Consider the following 15,502-nt stretch of genomic DNA (forward strand, 5'->3'; position numbering starts at 1 on the left):
GTTTATGATATCAAAGGATGAAGAGCTGTTTCTCAGTTTCTCTGGAGCTTTGGGCAACTTGAATTCTAGATCGAAAAGTATAGCACAATGGACAAGAAAGCAGCTCTCTGTTATCTTTGATATGTGTAAAGAGAATCGAAGATAGACCGTCAACCAAGCCAGGTAGAAGTGTCAACCAAGTCAAGCATCAGTGTATCAACATGAAGACAGGTAAACAAAAATATTAAAAAAAAGGCACAGAAAGACCAGTCACTAACTGGCCTAAGGAAAACGTCAGTCTAAACAAGTGAGGAGAGAGAACCAGTCCCAGCAATCTCTGTTTCCTTCATTATTTTGTCAATCTTGATTTCTTTCTTCACCGCAAATCAAACCTAACATACTTAGATCAGAATCATACTTTTCTTTAGGAGCAAGTTAACAGCCACTCAACTCCGTTAACCTTTAGGAAAAATCAAGTGACAATACAATACCGTAGAAAGCACGGAACCATAACAAGAATTGGTTGATTTCTCTTCATTATACCAGAATTAGTGAGTAATGCCTTAATGACCTTATCATATTCTCTACTTACATCTCAGCTCAAACCTCGGTAAAATGTTTGAGCTGATTTCTCTCTATCCGTTTGCTCTGCTCATGTAAACGATACAGATAAATATAGATTACATCGGGAAAGAGCAAGGGCTGGCCTGGTCCATAAAAATTGCGGCTGGTCAATTCCCCTAGTGCTAGCTACTGCTATTAATTAATCTGAGGTTGACTTCCTGCGATGTCTACTTCTGTCAGTACACAAAATTGTGGAATTTCCTCCGCCTTCTGAGTCCTCTGTAGGGCCTTTCATATCTACATCAAAGTTTGGAAACAAGGAAGGTGCAACCAGTGTTTTCAAATGCGAAAGCGAAGGCGAAGGCGACCACCTAGAGCCTCGCGAGGCGAGTGCCTCAAGGCGTTGAGGCGATCGCTTTTCCCGTAATTATTATAATAATACACTACATTTATAAATAATATGAATATACTTAAATAAGGTTCCAAACAACACCCATATAGGAAAATCCAAAGAAACAAGCTACATTTTAAGCATTTCAAGAGTCAAGAAATCCCTAAATTACAAGAGTCAAGAAATAATTTCAATGGTTAAGAGCAGAGCAACTAAAACCGATTTGAGCAAAACCCCAAACCACATTCAATGCCAAGCTGATCAGCCACAAACAATCAAGAAATCCGTAATTTCAAGAATCCATATATCCTTATATTTCGATACTTCAAACCAGAAATTAAAGCCATATCACAAAAAAACTCACACCAAAGTCATGAAGAATCTGAGTTCTTTACCTCAATGAAGCAGTCATGGAAAAAGAGACGCAGCAACTGAGCCGAGACATTCCTCTGCTGGCCGTAAATCCAAGCCATCTTCGACCTCACAATGGTCTCTGCCTGAGGGCACAAGGAAGCATATAATGAGTACCGAGATATAGAACTCTTGAAGTTCAAACATATAGAACTCTCGTGGATCAATTAACACCATGAATTGGACATTGATTTCATCATTCAAGCTTAAACACATTAAAAAGTCAATGACAACTCTTCCTATATTTCAAAATTGGTTGCAAACAAAGAACTCAAATACGAGACTAGAATTACAATTAAAGAACAAAAATTTCTCATACCCATATGAGATGCAGATGATACCAAACACCATTGATACCCACTTCAGCACATAGTACCCAAAAATCCCAAAAAACTTCATTTACAGAGCTTACCTTCACTTTTTTGGGTTCCAATAGAAATCGTACTCCAGATTCCCCGACGCGTCATCGTTTCGGTGTGGAACTCTTCTCGCCTTCCTTCGCTAGAAGCCACAGAGACCAGAGTGACTTGCGACTTGTCGGAGGTCGCCGATGACGAAGAAGAAGAGAGAAAAAGTTTGCTTCTCAATCTGATAGAAGTAGACAACTCAATGTGATAGATGTCGACTTCGTATGGGGGAAATTAAAAAAAAAAAAAAGAAAAAAAAAAGTCAAAACGACGTCGTTTTGACGGAAAGAAAAAGAATAAAAATGACCCTCGCGTCTTCTTCTTCCTCGCACTGCCGCCTGAGGCGCCGCTTCTGCAAAAAAGCGACGCTCCATCGCCTGGGCGGCCGCTTTTCCAGCAGCACGTCTCAGTTTGATCCAGCGAGGCTTTTTCTGGTCGCCTCACACCGGAGCGCGCCCCGGGCTCGCCTCGGCGACGCCTAACCACGTCTGATGAACGCCTGAATTGGCTGTACGGATTTGTTCCTACTTGACCAAATATGTACTCAGCGAAATCTTCATTGCTGGAGGAGCCAAATATGATCTTGGCTCGGCCCTCATCGTCTTCCGGAAAGTACCAAAACACAAAATATCAAATTTTTCAATTGAGGGGCTGAGAGGAGCAGCGAACAAGGCGTCGTTGTAAGCTTGGCGGTGCAAGTGCTCCGACTTGAGGATGACGCTGTCGCAATCGAAATTCAAGGCTTGGAGAGCGGCAGAGGAAGAAGCTGAGACTGGGAGTGAGATGAGAGAGGTCGTCGTGCGGAGGTGGAGAGATTTCTTGGGCTTCGGAAGTGAAGTAGAAAGAGAGCCATGGCTGGGTTGGGTTGGGTTCTTGTGGATTTCAAGCCTCGAATGAATTAATCTGTAACTAATCCAAATTTGTTAATTTTTAGGAAATAAACACAATTTTAGAAGAAAATGGCGTGAATTTTCGACAAAATGTTTCACTTTTGCTAGTGATTTGGGTAATTAAGCCTCGATCTTGATCAGTTTAATTTGCTAACTTAATCCCCCCAATAAATCACTCACCATCTTAGTTTTCAAGTGATCGAAGACAGATTTTAGCCCCGTAATTCCTAGCTTGCTAATTCTTCATCAGCTCTCTAGATCTTCAGTTAAAGAGATATATATACAAAAGCAACACTTTAATCTACTGAGAGATCTCCTTCAAGATCAACGGAGATTTACCAGGCTTGAAGATCGAACAAATATTAATGCTGACATTACGTGAAATTAATTTGAAGAATAATAAATACATAAATAATTTGAATGTAAGTTACAATCTGAAAAGGGGTACAGCGGATAACAAGTCAGACTGATAGTCTTCCACAGGATCAAGAGTGTCTGCGATTGTCTTGGCGACCAACGGTAGACCGTGGCACCGATCCTTGATGTCCTCAATCTTTCTCGTAACTTCTTCACTCAGCTTCCCCACTCTAGCCCTGTAAATCTCCTCAAATATACGCCCACAAATCTCTCGGTCCAGAGGCACGTGAACCAATTTCAACTCATGTTGTTTCCCCAGCTTCAGAGCTACTTCCTTCAATCTAGTAGTGACAATTATAGCACTACCAATATGCTTGGGCAATCCGCTGCATAAGCGTTCCATAATGTTAATGTGCCGATGACACACATCATCCAACACAATCAAATAGCATTTACCTGATAACAGCAGGCGGCTTAGCCTTTCCAGGAGCTTGTCAAGGCCAACAACCCTCTCCTCTATGGTACGGCCATTACCATCGAAGATACGTGTTTCAAAGCTAAACCTACTATATTGTTGTTCTCCTTCACTCATACCCGAAAAGGGCAGCCACAGTATATGATTAAACTTCTTCATCACTTCCTCGCTCTCCAAAACCTTCTGAACCAGGGTGGTCTTACCCACTCCAGCAATGCCAACTACCCCAATTGCCGTCAATTTACCAGTACTGCTAGAACTGGAACCCCCTGCTTGTAGCAACTTTTCATTAATCTCCTTTAATTGCTCATCAAATCCGAAAACTTTGGCTGAAAGTTTAGGTCCGGATCCAGTGAATTCGGTCTTTTCCCGAGGATTGCCATTTTGTTGTTGCGGCAAGTCCTCAAGCTCCTGTTTTATTTTGGCCAGCCGACCCTTTATCTTTGAGATGAAAGTAAATCTTCGAAAGTTGAAGCGTGAGTACATATCAGTTATTTCTATGCACTCATGTGCGAAGACTCGGCACTCGGCCAATGCATCGTTGAGATTGTAGAGCACATCAATAATTTTTGAGCGGGTATAAGGTTTCGGCATTGTATCTCTCTCATTCACAACATCTTTCATTGCTTTGAAATCAGACACGAGTTCTTTTATAGATGATTTGAAGACAGACATGGTAATAGAACCTGAATTAGATTCAGACTCTAGCTCTGCTAGAGACTTCAAGAACTTGTTCCACAGGAATTCAGCAACATCCAATGCCATGGTACTCGCCTTTGTGCAAATGCCGAATCCAAGTCAAACCTGTGAAATTTTTGGATAAAGATGGTTTATATTTTCAATGATTTTATGATCTGAGTCTCCATCACTATATAAGCATCTGCACTGGGGTTATATAACAAACGACAATGCTTTTATAACGAACTACATAACGCAGCATTGAAACCTCGAGGTTCAAATTGATTTCGTTAAGAAAGCAGAATTTACAAAAGATAACAGACTACAAGTGCAAGTTGAGATTATGCTGTTTTGTACTCTATCCCAAAAATCAACGTCTTTCTTGGAACCAAGTGTTTCATTCACATTATTTTGCTAACTAATGCACTTAGTTAACTAATACACTTAGTTATTAGCTGCGCATACATTTTCTCTGTGCGACTCTCCTATCAACATATTCACAATTTCGATGTTAGATAAAATAAAAATAAATAAATTAAGCATCTGCGGTTACCTAACTTACTTGTAACAATCTAATGACCGTTGGAGGCCAGGTGGAACCCGGTTGAGGTAGCAGAGTGTATATTAATTTGGTTGGAGAGCTCGGATCTGGCCTGGACTGTATTGAAAATTCGAAATCACTCTCCAGCTATATGATCAACTGCATCAGACCTTTTCGATTCAAAAGATTTCAGTTGAGTAATAGAGATATTATTCTGGAGAAGTGTGGAACATGCATGCATAGTTGTTTTGGAATAAAAATATAGCACTCAAAGAATTGATTTGCCAAATAAATAAACCATTTGTTCAATCAACTTCGATAGATTTAAAAATGTCAATAGAAAACTGAAAATTATTCGGTAATTAATAATTCACAAGTTTTGTCTATAGATATAATCTATCTATCTATGCTAGCTATATTTACTTACTATACTATAAAAGTATAAAGCGAAAGCGAAGCACTCACGCTTCACCAAAATATGAATTATCCAAATTACCTCTTATTCTCAAAAATAAAAACTCATAATAAAATCATTTAAACAGTTATTTTATTAACAACACACAATTAAAAAGAAAAACATAAATACAAATCTTCTTAAGTGAGTGACAATTAAGTTGCCTTTAGCAGTCATACGTGCATCGATCGCACGTATATGAGGGGTAGTCCAAATTAATCGAAGGATTTTTTCAATCATTTTCGAAACTCATATATGATAAGGGGTATATATTTTTTCAATCAAACTCATATATGTCGAACTTGAAATGTCCCACAAAAAAGTAAAAGAATCATGTTGGAGGTGAAAAATTCCGTAGAGGAGTTTGACCCAACAATTAATGCGGACTGGAGCGGGAGCTGACTTGGGAACAATCGAGAAGCTTCCTTTGAGCGTTGACCTGGAGTTTGATCGTCGGCTCAAGGAGAAGGGGGGGTACCTGCAGAAAACTCTCCGATGCCTAAGTCAGTACGTTTCTTAGTAGTGGAGTAGAGAGAATTGGAATTCGATGCCTTACCTCAACGTCGAGCAGCCTATTTATAGGTGTATTTCGGCGTGGGCTGCAAGTAAACTTGCACAGCAAGTTGCAGTGACTTGAGCGGCACGCCACCATTAAGGCCGTATTCACTCCTGCAATAATCGTCACTTATTGGCGGCCATGATTGTCATACTGAATGTCGCATTTATCATCACATTTATAGCTACATTAACCGTTGCATTTACTGTTGCTATTACTTCCCTTTAATTGCTTTGATTGTAGGGTCAATTTTATTGATCACCCCACAAATCATGTTATCCATATTCGACCATTTTCCTTTTCCTTTTCTCTTCTTTGAAGTAATGTAATCAAAACTTCAAAAGTACTAAAAAATTCTCAGAGAAACACTCAACATGAAGAAGCCTCTATGGCTCTATTGATCAAGTTGGCTTCACTGAAAAAAAAAAAAAAAGAGAGTTGGCTTTACTAAACATATATAAAAAGAGGACTCACCTATCCACCTATCAACTTTTGTTGCAGATCCGTGGTTTCCACTCAAAGTATCATATACCCAGGTTTGAATTTGATCTCTCCTCATCCATCTCTTGATTTCTTTCCATAGCACCAATTGTAAAGAAAATAGAACAGATAATCAGTCCACTGCAGCATCTGGCGATACCAATGCCAGAGAGCTGTTAGACAACTTAGATGTAACTCAAGAAATGTCAGAGGAGCGGCCAAGAATGGGCAAGGAAAAAGAATCTGATGTCATTGCCAACATCAGGAGGAGTTATGAAGACCTTGACGGCACGGAATTGAAGGTCTGCTTGCTTTCTTTGTCGATCTTCCCCGAAAATAATGCCATAAAGAAGAGGCCTCTAATCTACTGGTGGATAGGCGAGGGCTTCATTACATCTACCAAAGAGAAGAGAGCAGAAGAGATCGGAGAAGAAATCTTCGAAAAGCTCATGAGGAAGGACTTGATTCAACCAGGTGAAGGTGAGCCCAACTGTGAATTACTTGTCAAAAGTTGTACTATGCACCCTTGGATTCGTCGCATGTTGATATCCTTGGCCAGTGAGGCTAGGCTATTCCACTTTGATTCAATATGGCCAATGATGCCATCTTATTCCATTCCAACTTGGAGGCGCGCATGTTTAGTTTCTAAGGATCCAGTAAAAGTTGAACCAATTCCCGAGGGTGCTGAGTTGAATACTCTATTGACATTATTCAATGTAAATGTTCAATATCTTGATTTGGAACAAAAACGACTAGAGGAGTTGAAGAAGGTTGAGGTTCTTCAGCTTGGACGGTGGCAGAACTCGCCTACACATCACATTGAATTGGAACATCGAAGATCTGTTGGTGCCTCATCAGCTGAGGGAATTCTAAATGGATTGGGGGCTCAGAAGTACTTGAAGTATTTAAGCCTCCGAGGAATATCGAGAATTACCCAACTCCCTGATTCCATCTTGAGTCTTATCAGCCTCGAAATTCTCGATCTGAGAGCATGTCACGACTTAGAGAGGTTACCTTCGGATATCTCTTCACTGAAGAAGCTCACACATTTGGATGTATCGGAGTGTTTCTTACTGGAAGGCATGCCGAAAGGGCTTCAAAAACTTGCTTCCCTTCAAGTACTAAAAGGTTTTCTGATAGGAACACTGAAGAAAACTCCCTGCCGGCTTGGTGAGCTTGCCAAGTTGAAGAATCTAAGGCGGCTCAGCATACACTTGGGAAATGAGGCTTCCGTTCAACAAGGAGAATTCACAAAGCTAGAGGGTGTATCTTCTCTTCGCCACCTGAAAATATCATGGGGAGTGCTTTCTTCAAATTTCAAAAAAGATATCGACAAGGAGTCCGGGAAATTATCGTTTCCATCCAACTTAGAAAAACTTGATCTTCAAGGCCTTCCAATATCGAATTTACCAGAAGGGTTGAAGCCTAGCAAACTGAAGAAGTTAAAGAAGCTCTATATAATGGGTGGGGAACTTAATAGCTTGTCTCATGGGGAAACTAATGAGCACTGGAAAGTGGAAATCTTGCGTCTCCATTTCCTCAAAAAACTGAAATCGCCAGGCTTGGAGAGACTCAAGAGAGAGTTTCCTTGTATGCAGTACTGCGCAGTTTCAAAATTGTTGGTAGATGAGCAAAATAATGCTCCGATCTAGTTGGTCCAATTCTACCTTTACATGTCTTGAATACTTGAATTGAACGTTGTGGGTTCTATCGTAAGCTATTTGTTTTATTTTGTGAATAATAATATATTTGTGTATTTTGTTCCTTAATTACTTTACTTTTAGTATAAAAATTTTTGGTAATTAATTGTTTAGAACCTCATAAAATTATGTGTAGTTGATCCGTTTACAACTCCATGTAACAGAGAGCGTCTCAATTTTCCCAGTAAGCAGCTCTGTGTTTAAGAATGAGAGATTTGAGAGAGATTAATGAGAGAATTGTGTGTTTCACTATTAATAATAGAAGCCCTATATATGGGGGTTACAAAGTACATATTCTAATAATACAAGGAAAACTATACCGAATAGGACTAGGAATTCTAGAATCTTCTCTCCTATTACAATCATAGAATTAATCCTAGTTTGATAAGGCACACCAATGTCAACATCCTTCAACACTCCCCCTTGTGCCGCTCAAACTTGGTGGTGACGCTTCATTCGTTACCTCGTTAAAACCTTGCTCTAGTGAAAAACCCTATATGACAAAAACATACTCGAAGAAGAGAAAAAGAGTGCAACACATCCTTCACTCTTCGAGATCGAGCATGTAGACATCATACCTACCCCTGATGTCGATATCTCCCCCTGATTACTACAATCATAGGAGTTCAGATAACTTTCTCAATCCGATGCTCTTCACATGTTTCTTGAAGGTGGATTTAGGTAACGGCTTAATGAATAAGTCCGCTACATTATCCTCTGCTCGGATTTGATTTACTTCAATCTTTAGAAGTGATTGTTGTTGTTGATTATAAAAGAACTTAGGCGATGTATGTTTGCATTGGTGTTGTCGCCCTTGATGTGTTGTCGCCCTTAATGAAGCCTAACTTCATTTGTTCAATACAAGCTGCATTATCCTCATAAATGCATGTAGGTTCATGCGTGGTAGACTTCAAACCACAACTTCCTCAAATATGTCTAATTACAGACCTTAGCCATATACATTCACGCATGGCATCATGTAGAGAAATAATCTCTGCATGATTTGAGGAAGTAGCAACAAGGGTATGTTTTGTAGACCTCCAAGATATCGCAGTGCTTCCCATGGTAAAGACATAACCCTTTTGGGAGCGACCTTTGCGAGGGTCAAAGAGGTACCCTGCATCAGCAAAACCCATCAAAACATCGTTGTCATTTTGATGGTGGGGAGGAGGAGGATGTACGTCGACCACCTTGGACGGCGGCAGCAATGCCTTGGACGGCGGTGACTTGCCTCTTGGGGTCTGATCCCAATTTTCTGTCATTCCTCTTCTCTCTGTAGAGATAAAATAGGCCCATATCAATCGTACCTTTCAAGTATCGGAAGATTGTCTTTACAATAATCTAATGGCCGCGTGTTGGCCCAGAACTATGTCGAGCTAACAAATTCACTGCGAATGAGATGTCTGGTCTTATACATTGAGCTAAGTACAACAATGCGCCTATTGCACCTAGATAGGGTACTTCGGCCTCTAATAACTCTTCATCCTCATCCTTTGGATGAAACGGATATTTTCTGGGCTCAAGACTACAACCAATCATGGGAGTACTCACAGGCTTTGCTTTATCTTTATTAAAGCACCTTGGAATGTTTTGAGTATATGCAGACTTATGGATTAAAATCCCTTCACTACAGTGCTCGAGTTCTAAATCGAGACAAAACCGTGTTTTCTCAAGATCTTTCATCTCAAATTTGGATTTCAAATATTTAGCAGTTTCTTTTAGGGCTAAATACTAGTTAGTACCCTGTGGTTTATGTCCAAAATCAATTCAGTCCCTGGACTTCTAATTTCATCAAAAACACCCCTGCACTTTCAATTTTGATCTAATAGGTCCGATTCGTTAATATTTTGTTATGAGTTCAAGTTATAGTTCGATTATTTGTTGAAAAACTATTTATTTTCAATAGTAGGACTCACTCCTAAATTGACTATGCAGACCACCTCGACACCACATCATAAAACATAGGCCATATATGAGCCACATTAACAAGTTAAATAACTCAATTGTCGGAAAACTAACAAATTGGACCTATTAGATCAAAATTGAAAGTGCAGGGGTGTTTTTAATGAAATTATAAATTCAGGGACTGAATTGATTTTGGACCTAAACAACAGGGTAGTAATTTGTATTTAGCCCTTTCTTTTAACTCATCTAGAGTTCCAATTAGGTTCATGTCATGGACATAAACTGCTACAATTGCAAATCCGTAACTTGTTCTTTTAATGAACACGCATGTGCATATTTTATTGTTAATATATCCCTTCCCAATTAAGTAGTCACTTAGACGGTTATACCATATCCATCCGGATTGTTTTAATCCATATAGTGAGCGTTTTAATCTTATTGGATACAGGCTCCGTGGTTTAGAGCCACTTGATTTGGGTAGTTGAAGTCCATCTGAAACTTTCATATATATCTCTGAATCTAGATCTCCATAGAGATATGCTGTAACCACATCCATAAGCTGCATGTCAAGTTTTTCGGAAACTACCAAACTGATAAGGTAGCGGAACGTTATAATGTCCATTACGGGGGAATATGTCTTCTCGTAGTCGATTCTAGGGCGTTGTGAGAAACCTTGCGCCACAAAGCAGGCTTTATATCTAACCACCTCATTTTTCTCATTACGCTTTCTAACAAAGACCCATTTATGGCCAACAGGCTTTATATTTAGGGGTGTCTGCGTTATAGACCCAAATACCTATCTCTTTGCTAGCGAATCTGATTCAGCCTGGATCGCACCTTTCCATTTAGGTCAATCCGCTCTTCGTTGACATTCTTCGACCGAGCGAGGTTCGATATCATCATACTCTATAATTCCTTTTGCAACATGATATGCAAATGCATCATCAATAGAAATAGTGTTTCTATTTATCATCTCATGTACACAAGTGTAATTCATGGAGATCTCCCTATTCTCTGGAATTGGTTCTGACATTGGAGCGTCCCTCAATGATGTCTCTTGGACATAACCATGATCCGGAATATTCTCATGAGTTGGATTATTCACATCGATGATTAGTGAATTATTTTGTGTCAAACTCGCTTTCTTTCTTGGACGAGAATCCATCGAACATTTGGGCCTCCCACGCTTCCTTGTAGGGAGCCCGGCCTGAGCCACTACACCATCACCATTGTGGGCGGCCGCCCCATGTCCTCTATTTTTAGGGACTTCAATCCTTGCAGGTACATTTGCAGCATGTATGTGTGATCTCTTCACTTTAGCGATATCAGAAAATGCATCAGACATCGAATCTGCTACGTTCTGAATACATTCTGAAGATCGAGAATTCTCCGCACTTCAATTTCAGGTTGTACGGTTCGGGGATCAAGATGAGACAAAGTGGGGACAAACCACAACAATTCCTGTCATTTCTGTTGAACATTTATATTCTTATCTCCCCCTAACGACAGGAAGACTGTCTCATAAAAGTGACAATCCGCAAATCTAGCGGTGAAGAGATCGCACTACAACAAATTCTGGCATTAGTGACCAAATTGTCAGTGACCACATTAATGTTGGTCACAAATAGTATTGAATTAGTGACCACTATTGCCAGCCGGTCACTAACACTTTTAATGACCAAAAATTTTAGTAGTAGTGACCATTTATGTTGGGTCACTGATGTTTCTAGACTTTATAACAAGTGATTTTGCTATAGTAACCAAAATTTTTCAGCTGGTTGGAGGGAATTTCACTTCGCTCTCGAGCTCCCTCGCTCCCCAAATTTCACTTTAATTCCAAAAACAGCTCCTAAATTTTACTTCGCGCTCTCGCTCCCTCGCTCCCCAAATTTCACTTCCCTCCTCCCCCAAATTTCACCTCCCTCCTCATCTAATTTTCAGATTCCCTCCTCCCCAATTTTCAACTCCCCCTAAAAGGTAAAAGCGAAGCTTTATTGGACGCAGCAGCTTTCAGATTTCTTCTTTTCCCAAAAACCTCTCAGACCCCAACACCACCGCGATGACCTTGACCAAGACGAAGGACGTTGTACGACGTCGAACCGCCATCAATGATTACCTGAAGAGGTTACTCCAGCATAAGGAGCTCGACTCCTGAGTCCGCGCAGGTCAGATTCGCACTCCAAACCCTCTTCTATCCAACTACAAATGTTCCCAATTTGTTCAATTTTTAGTATAGGGTTTCCATTCTGATTTTCAATTCAGCCGATTTTATGCCCTAGCTGTTAATTTTGGTTGATGTAGTTTCTGGGTAGTGGGTTTCTGTGTGAATTGGGAAATTTTAGATGGTATGAGGAATTTGTTTGGGTCTGAATTGCATGTTTTGGGTTTTGCAGTGTGAGAAAACTTGCGAGGAGCTAAGGAGTTTGGGAAAACTGAAGATGATTTGAAGTCGCTTCAAAGTGTTGGTCAAATTATAGGGGAAGTTCTGAGACCTGTCGATTATGAACGTTGTAAGTAAAGTTTGGACCTTTCTTTGCTTAGAACATAAACATAGTTCCTGGAAACTCATGATTATGATTTTGTTAGGATTGATCGGCCTCTAAGTAGAAAATGGAAACTTTTGGTGAATGTAATTTTGTTAGAGATGCTTTGTGTTTGAGAAGTGTAGAAGTAATTATGTTTTGTATATGACTACTCTGACTATTATGAGGGCTCTTCCAAGAGAGGTAATTACGATTCTAATGATATGAATTGACATTGTATTTGTCTACCCTTGAACATTGTTGCTTAATTTGACTTGCAGGACAAATGCCATTATCCCAGTATTAGTTTTATTCTGAAGCATAAACAACGTAGGTTGTTAAAGTGAAATCAGCCATCTCAAGGTCTGGTTCATTCTCTATTATATATATCGATCTTATTTGCTTTACCGGAAAAGAAAAAAAAAACTTTTGGGGACAAGCTGTGATTAATTAGTGATCTTTTTGATTGGCTTTTATATATTGTTTATAATCAACATGCATTTATGCAGAGGGGATTTAGATTATGGCAGCACTCACAGTTCTTATTTTAGTATCTGTTTGATAATCTCAAACCATTTTATGGCTCCACTTTTTCTAATTTTTGGTTGTACACAATGAGACATGGTAGTTAATTGACTGTTATAATTGTCTGTTGGATCATTGTATGGAATTGATCAAAGGTCTTTTGCTGTTATTAGCTGAGTTGATTGAATGAGTTGCGAGAATAAGATTAGTGTTTCTGTCTTAGTTCGATGAGATCAAGTTAGATATTTTCGGCTAAAAAGACAATTCTTTTTGTTTTTCTTTTTAAATAGATAGGGTGTTGTGTTTAGATTCATCAAATGTAGGTTCTTTTGGGTAAGTAAAGCTCCTTTGCTGACAAAGTCAGATATCACCATATATTTGAGGGATTGTGAATATGAAACAAACTTAGTCCTCTGCTGCGTCTTCTTCTGCTTTACCAAGCCTTTTCTCTACTCTTTTCCCAGCTTGCCATCACCTGGGTATGTACCTTCCACTATAAATAATAGCTTCATAGGCAGCTGGACCTTTATTTCAAAATTTCATTTCTATTTGAACATTATGTCCACATTAAGAAAGGGGGAGCTCTAAGAGAGAAAATATTGATTACTGTTATGCTTCATTGATATGATTGCCCTCTTATTTGTGGTTTCTGCTTCAGACCGGTTTTCCTTATACTTTCAACTGAATTCATAGACCCTTTTTTGCATGTTCATGATCTTCATAGCTATAGTTTGTGTTCGATATGAATTATATGATAGATTTCTATTCTTAAAAGCTGCATGCTTAATTTTTCTCTTTGTCAATTGCATCATTTATTTTTCTTTGTATGATATCCTTATTTCTACTTTTTATTGTATTGCAGGTCTGTTAGCAAGAAGAAATAGGTGAGATTTCATGTTTGTGTGACTCAACTTAGAATATAGTTTCACGATGGGTATTCTAAGCGTCTTAACTCTTTTCTTATTTAATTCAACATCATACTTATCAAATAAAATACAAGAAAATGAAGTATTTCTCACATACAAATAATATGGCATCCAGAAAGAAAATATCTCAAGAAGATTAAATGCAAATAGATTAGCTTATTGAAAATAGGTGCTTCCTTGGTTCATACACAGTAGATCATACATAGAATAATTCATATTCCAGTTGTTTGCTTTTTTATTTTATTTTTTATTTTTTAAACATATTCCAGTTTATTGCTTTTATAATTCATGTTTTGTCGTCTTTCATCGGTTATGGATTTATGTTTTGTGCTCTCTGCTACTTTGTCTTTCTTTCTTTTTTATTTTACCAGAGAACAATTTTTCGGTGTATGTTTTAGTAGTGGAGTTGAGTTTTGATGGCTTTGTATGGCTCTTCGATTACTGGTTGGTTTCTGATATGAAATCACTACTCACTGAATCAGCAAATGATAGTTCTTTTTTTGTTTTTGTTTTTGGTGATTTAGGTGTCAAGTGCTGGGTATGGTTGCAATCTGAACTGTTCAAAGGTGCAATCATCCATCTTTGGGGCTTCTATCTCAACCTGGTCGTCTTCTTTACAGTTGAGTAATCGGCTCTCATTTTTTATTTTATTTTTTATTTAGTTTGTTTGGGAATTCCAGGCTATGTTCTCCTTCCTTAATTTCGTTATCTTGCATACCGACTCCTTTGAACATTTAAAGCGTTGCTCTTCATTGAAATGAGTTTCCTATTTTCTGTCTTGAGCTTTGTTTTTGTGTGTATATATAATTTAGGATGTTGATCGATATGGGCTTCACTGTTAACATCATTGTTCACTAGTGGATTGCTCTGTTTCAAATTTAGTGTGGTTGTGAATATGAGATTTATATGAAATTAGATTAACAGCCAAATCAGAACTCCATAACGTTACCAAGAAAACACTAAATTTTAATTTCTAGCATCTATTTATGCATGTCGACAAATTTATAAGAAAGCACATGTCGACCTTCTTAGTGCGGATCCCCGAAAACTTTTAAGGTCTCTCTCCTCATGGATTGAAATTTTCTTCCTAGAGTTTTTTATGGGTTTAATTTCTGAATTAGAGTTCCAATTTCACTTCTATGTTTAATTTCTGAATAGTTGATGGTAAAACTCTTTCATTCTCTTTTATAGCTTTATCTGTAAAAATTTGCTGATCGAACAAAACCCACATCGTTTCTCTGGTCATTTCTCAATTCTTCTATGACTACTTTCACATGTCCTGTGAATATCTTATCAAGTCTTCCTAAGCAGCTAATGAGTCCTCAAGAGTTAGAGGCTGTTCAGAAGAAAATTGTCTCGGAATTGAACATCTTGAATGCAGCCATATATAAGGTAAGCAATGTAGATAGTGAACCACCTAATATTTTTTTTGCATATTAGTTTTACAAGTATATTAAAAATGTGTGATACTGGCATGTGCGTTTAGATATACTTATATGGCATTGCTCACTTCAGCAATAGTTGCCTTCACCTGATATGCAGATTCACAACATGTAAAACTAATGCCAGAGAAAGCACATCAGCAATTTTCCATACAGATGGAGTATGAAAATGCTGGTAGTCAGTTCTGTGCTTTTGTTTTCCCTTGGTAGAAAACCCTACGCTTACATCATTGAGGTATATATATGCATTTGTAGTTATTCTGCATATCAAAAACTACATGCATGCCGAACTGAATAAC

General features: G+C 38.6%; 1 protein-coding gene and 1 long non-coding RNA gene across 2 annotated transcripts; both read left to right on the forward strand.

Moving 5' to 3' along the window:
* Nucleotides 1–6,386: 6,386 nt before the first annotated feature.
* On the forward strand, nt 6,387–7,835 carry LOC112183937 (disease resistance RPP13-like protein 4). The gene has a single exon (XM_024322255.1). The coding sequence runs from the start codon at nt 6,387–6,389 to the stop codon at nt 7,833–7,835; it is 1,449 nt and encodes a 482-aa protein (XP_024178023.1).
* A 4,781-nt stretch (nt 7,836–12,616) lies between these two features.
* Nucleotides 12,617–14,478, forward strand: LOC112190961. The gene is made up of 3 exons (XR_002932721.2): nt 12,617–12,673; nt 13,698–13,719; nt 14,286–14,478. It is a non-coding gene; the product is annotated as an uncharacterized LOC112190961 (long non-coding RNA).
* The last annotated feature ends 1,024 nt before the right edge of the window (nt 14,479–15,502 follow it).

The sequence above is a fragment of the Rosa chinensis genome, chromosome 2, assembly GCF_002994745.2.
Source record: "Rosa chinensis cultivar Old Blush chromosome 2, RchiOBHm-V2, whole genome shotgun sequence".
In the NCBI taxonomy this organism is placed as follows: Eukaryota; Viridiplantae; Streptophyta; class Magnoliopsida; order Rosales; family Rosaceae; genus Rosa; species Rosa chinensis.

What these genes read in the sequence shown, in the direction of transcription:
- LOC112183937 (XM_024322255.1), top strand. Translation starts at nt 6,387, where the DNA reads ATGTCAGAGGAGCGGCCAAGAATGGGCAAGGAAAAAGAATCTGATGTC.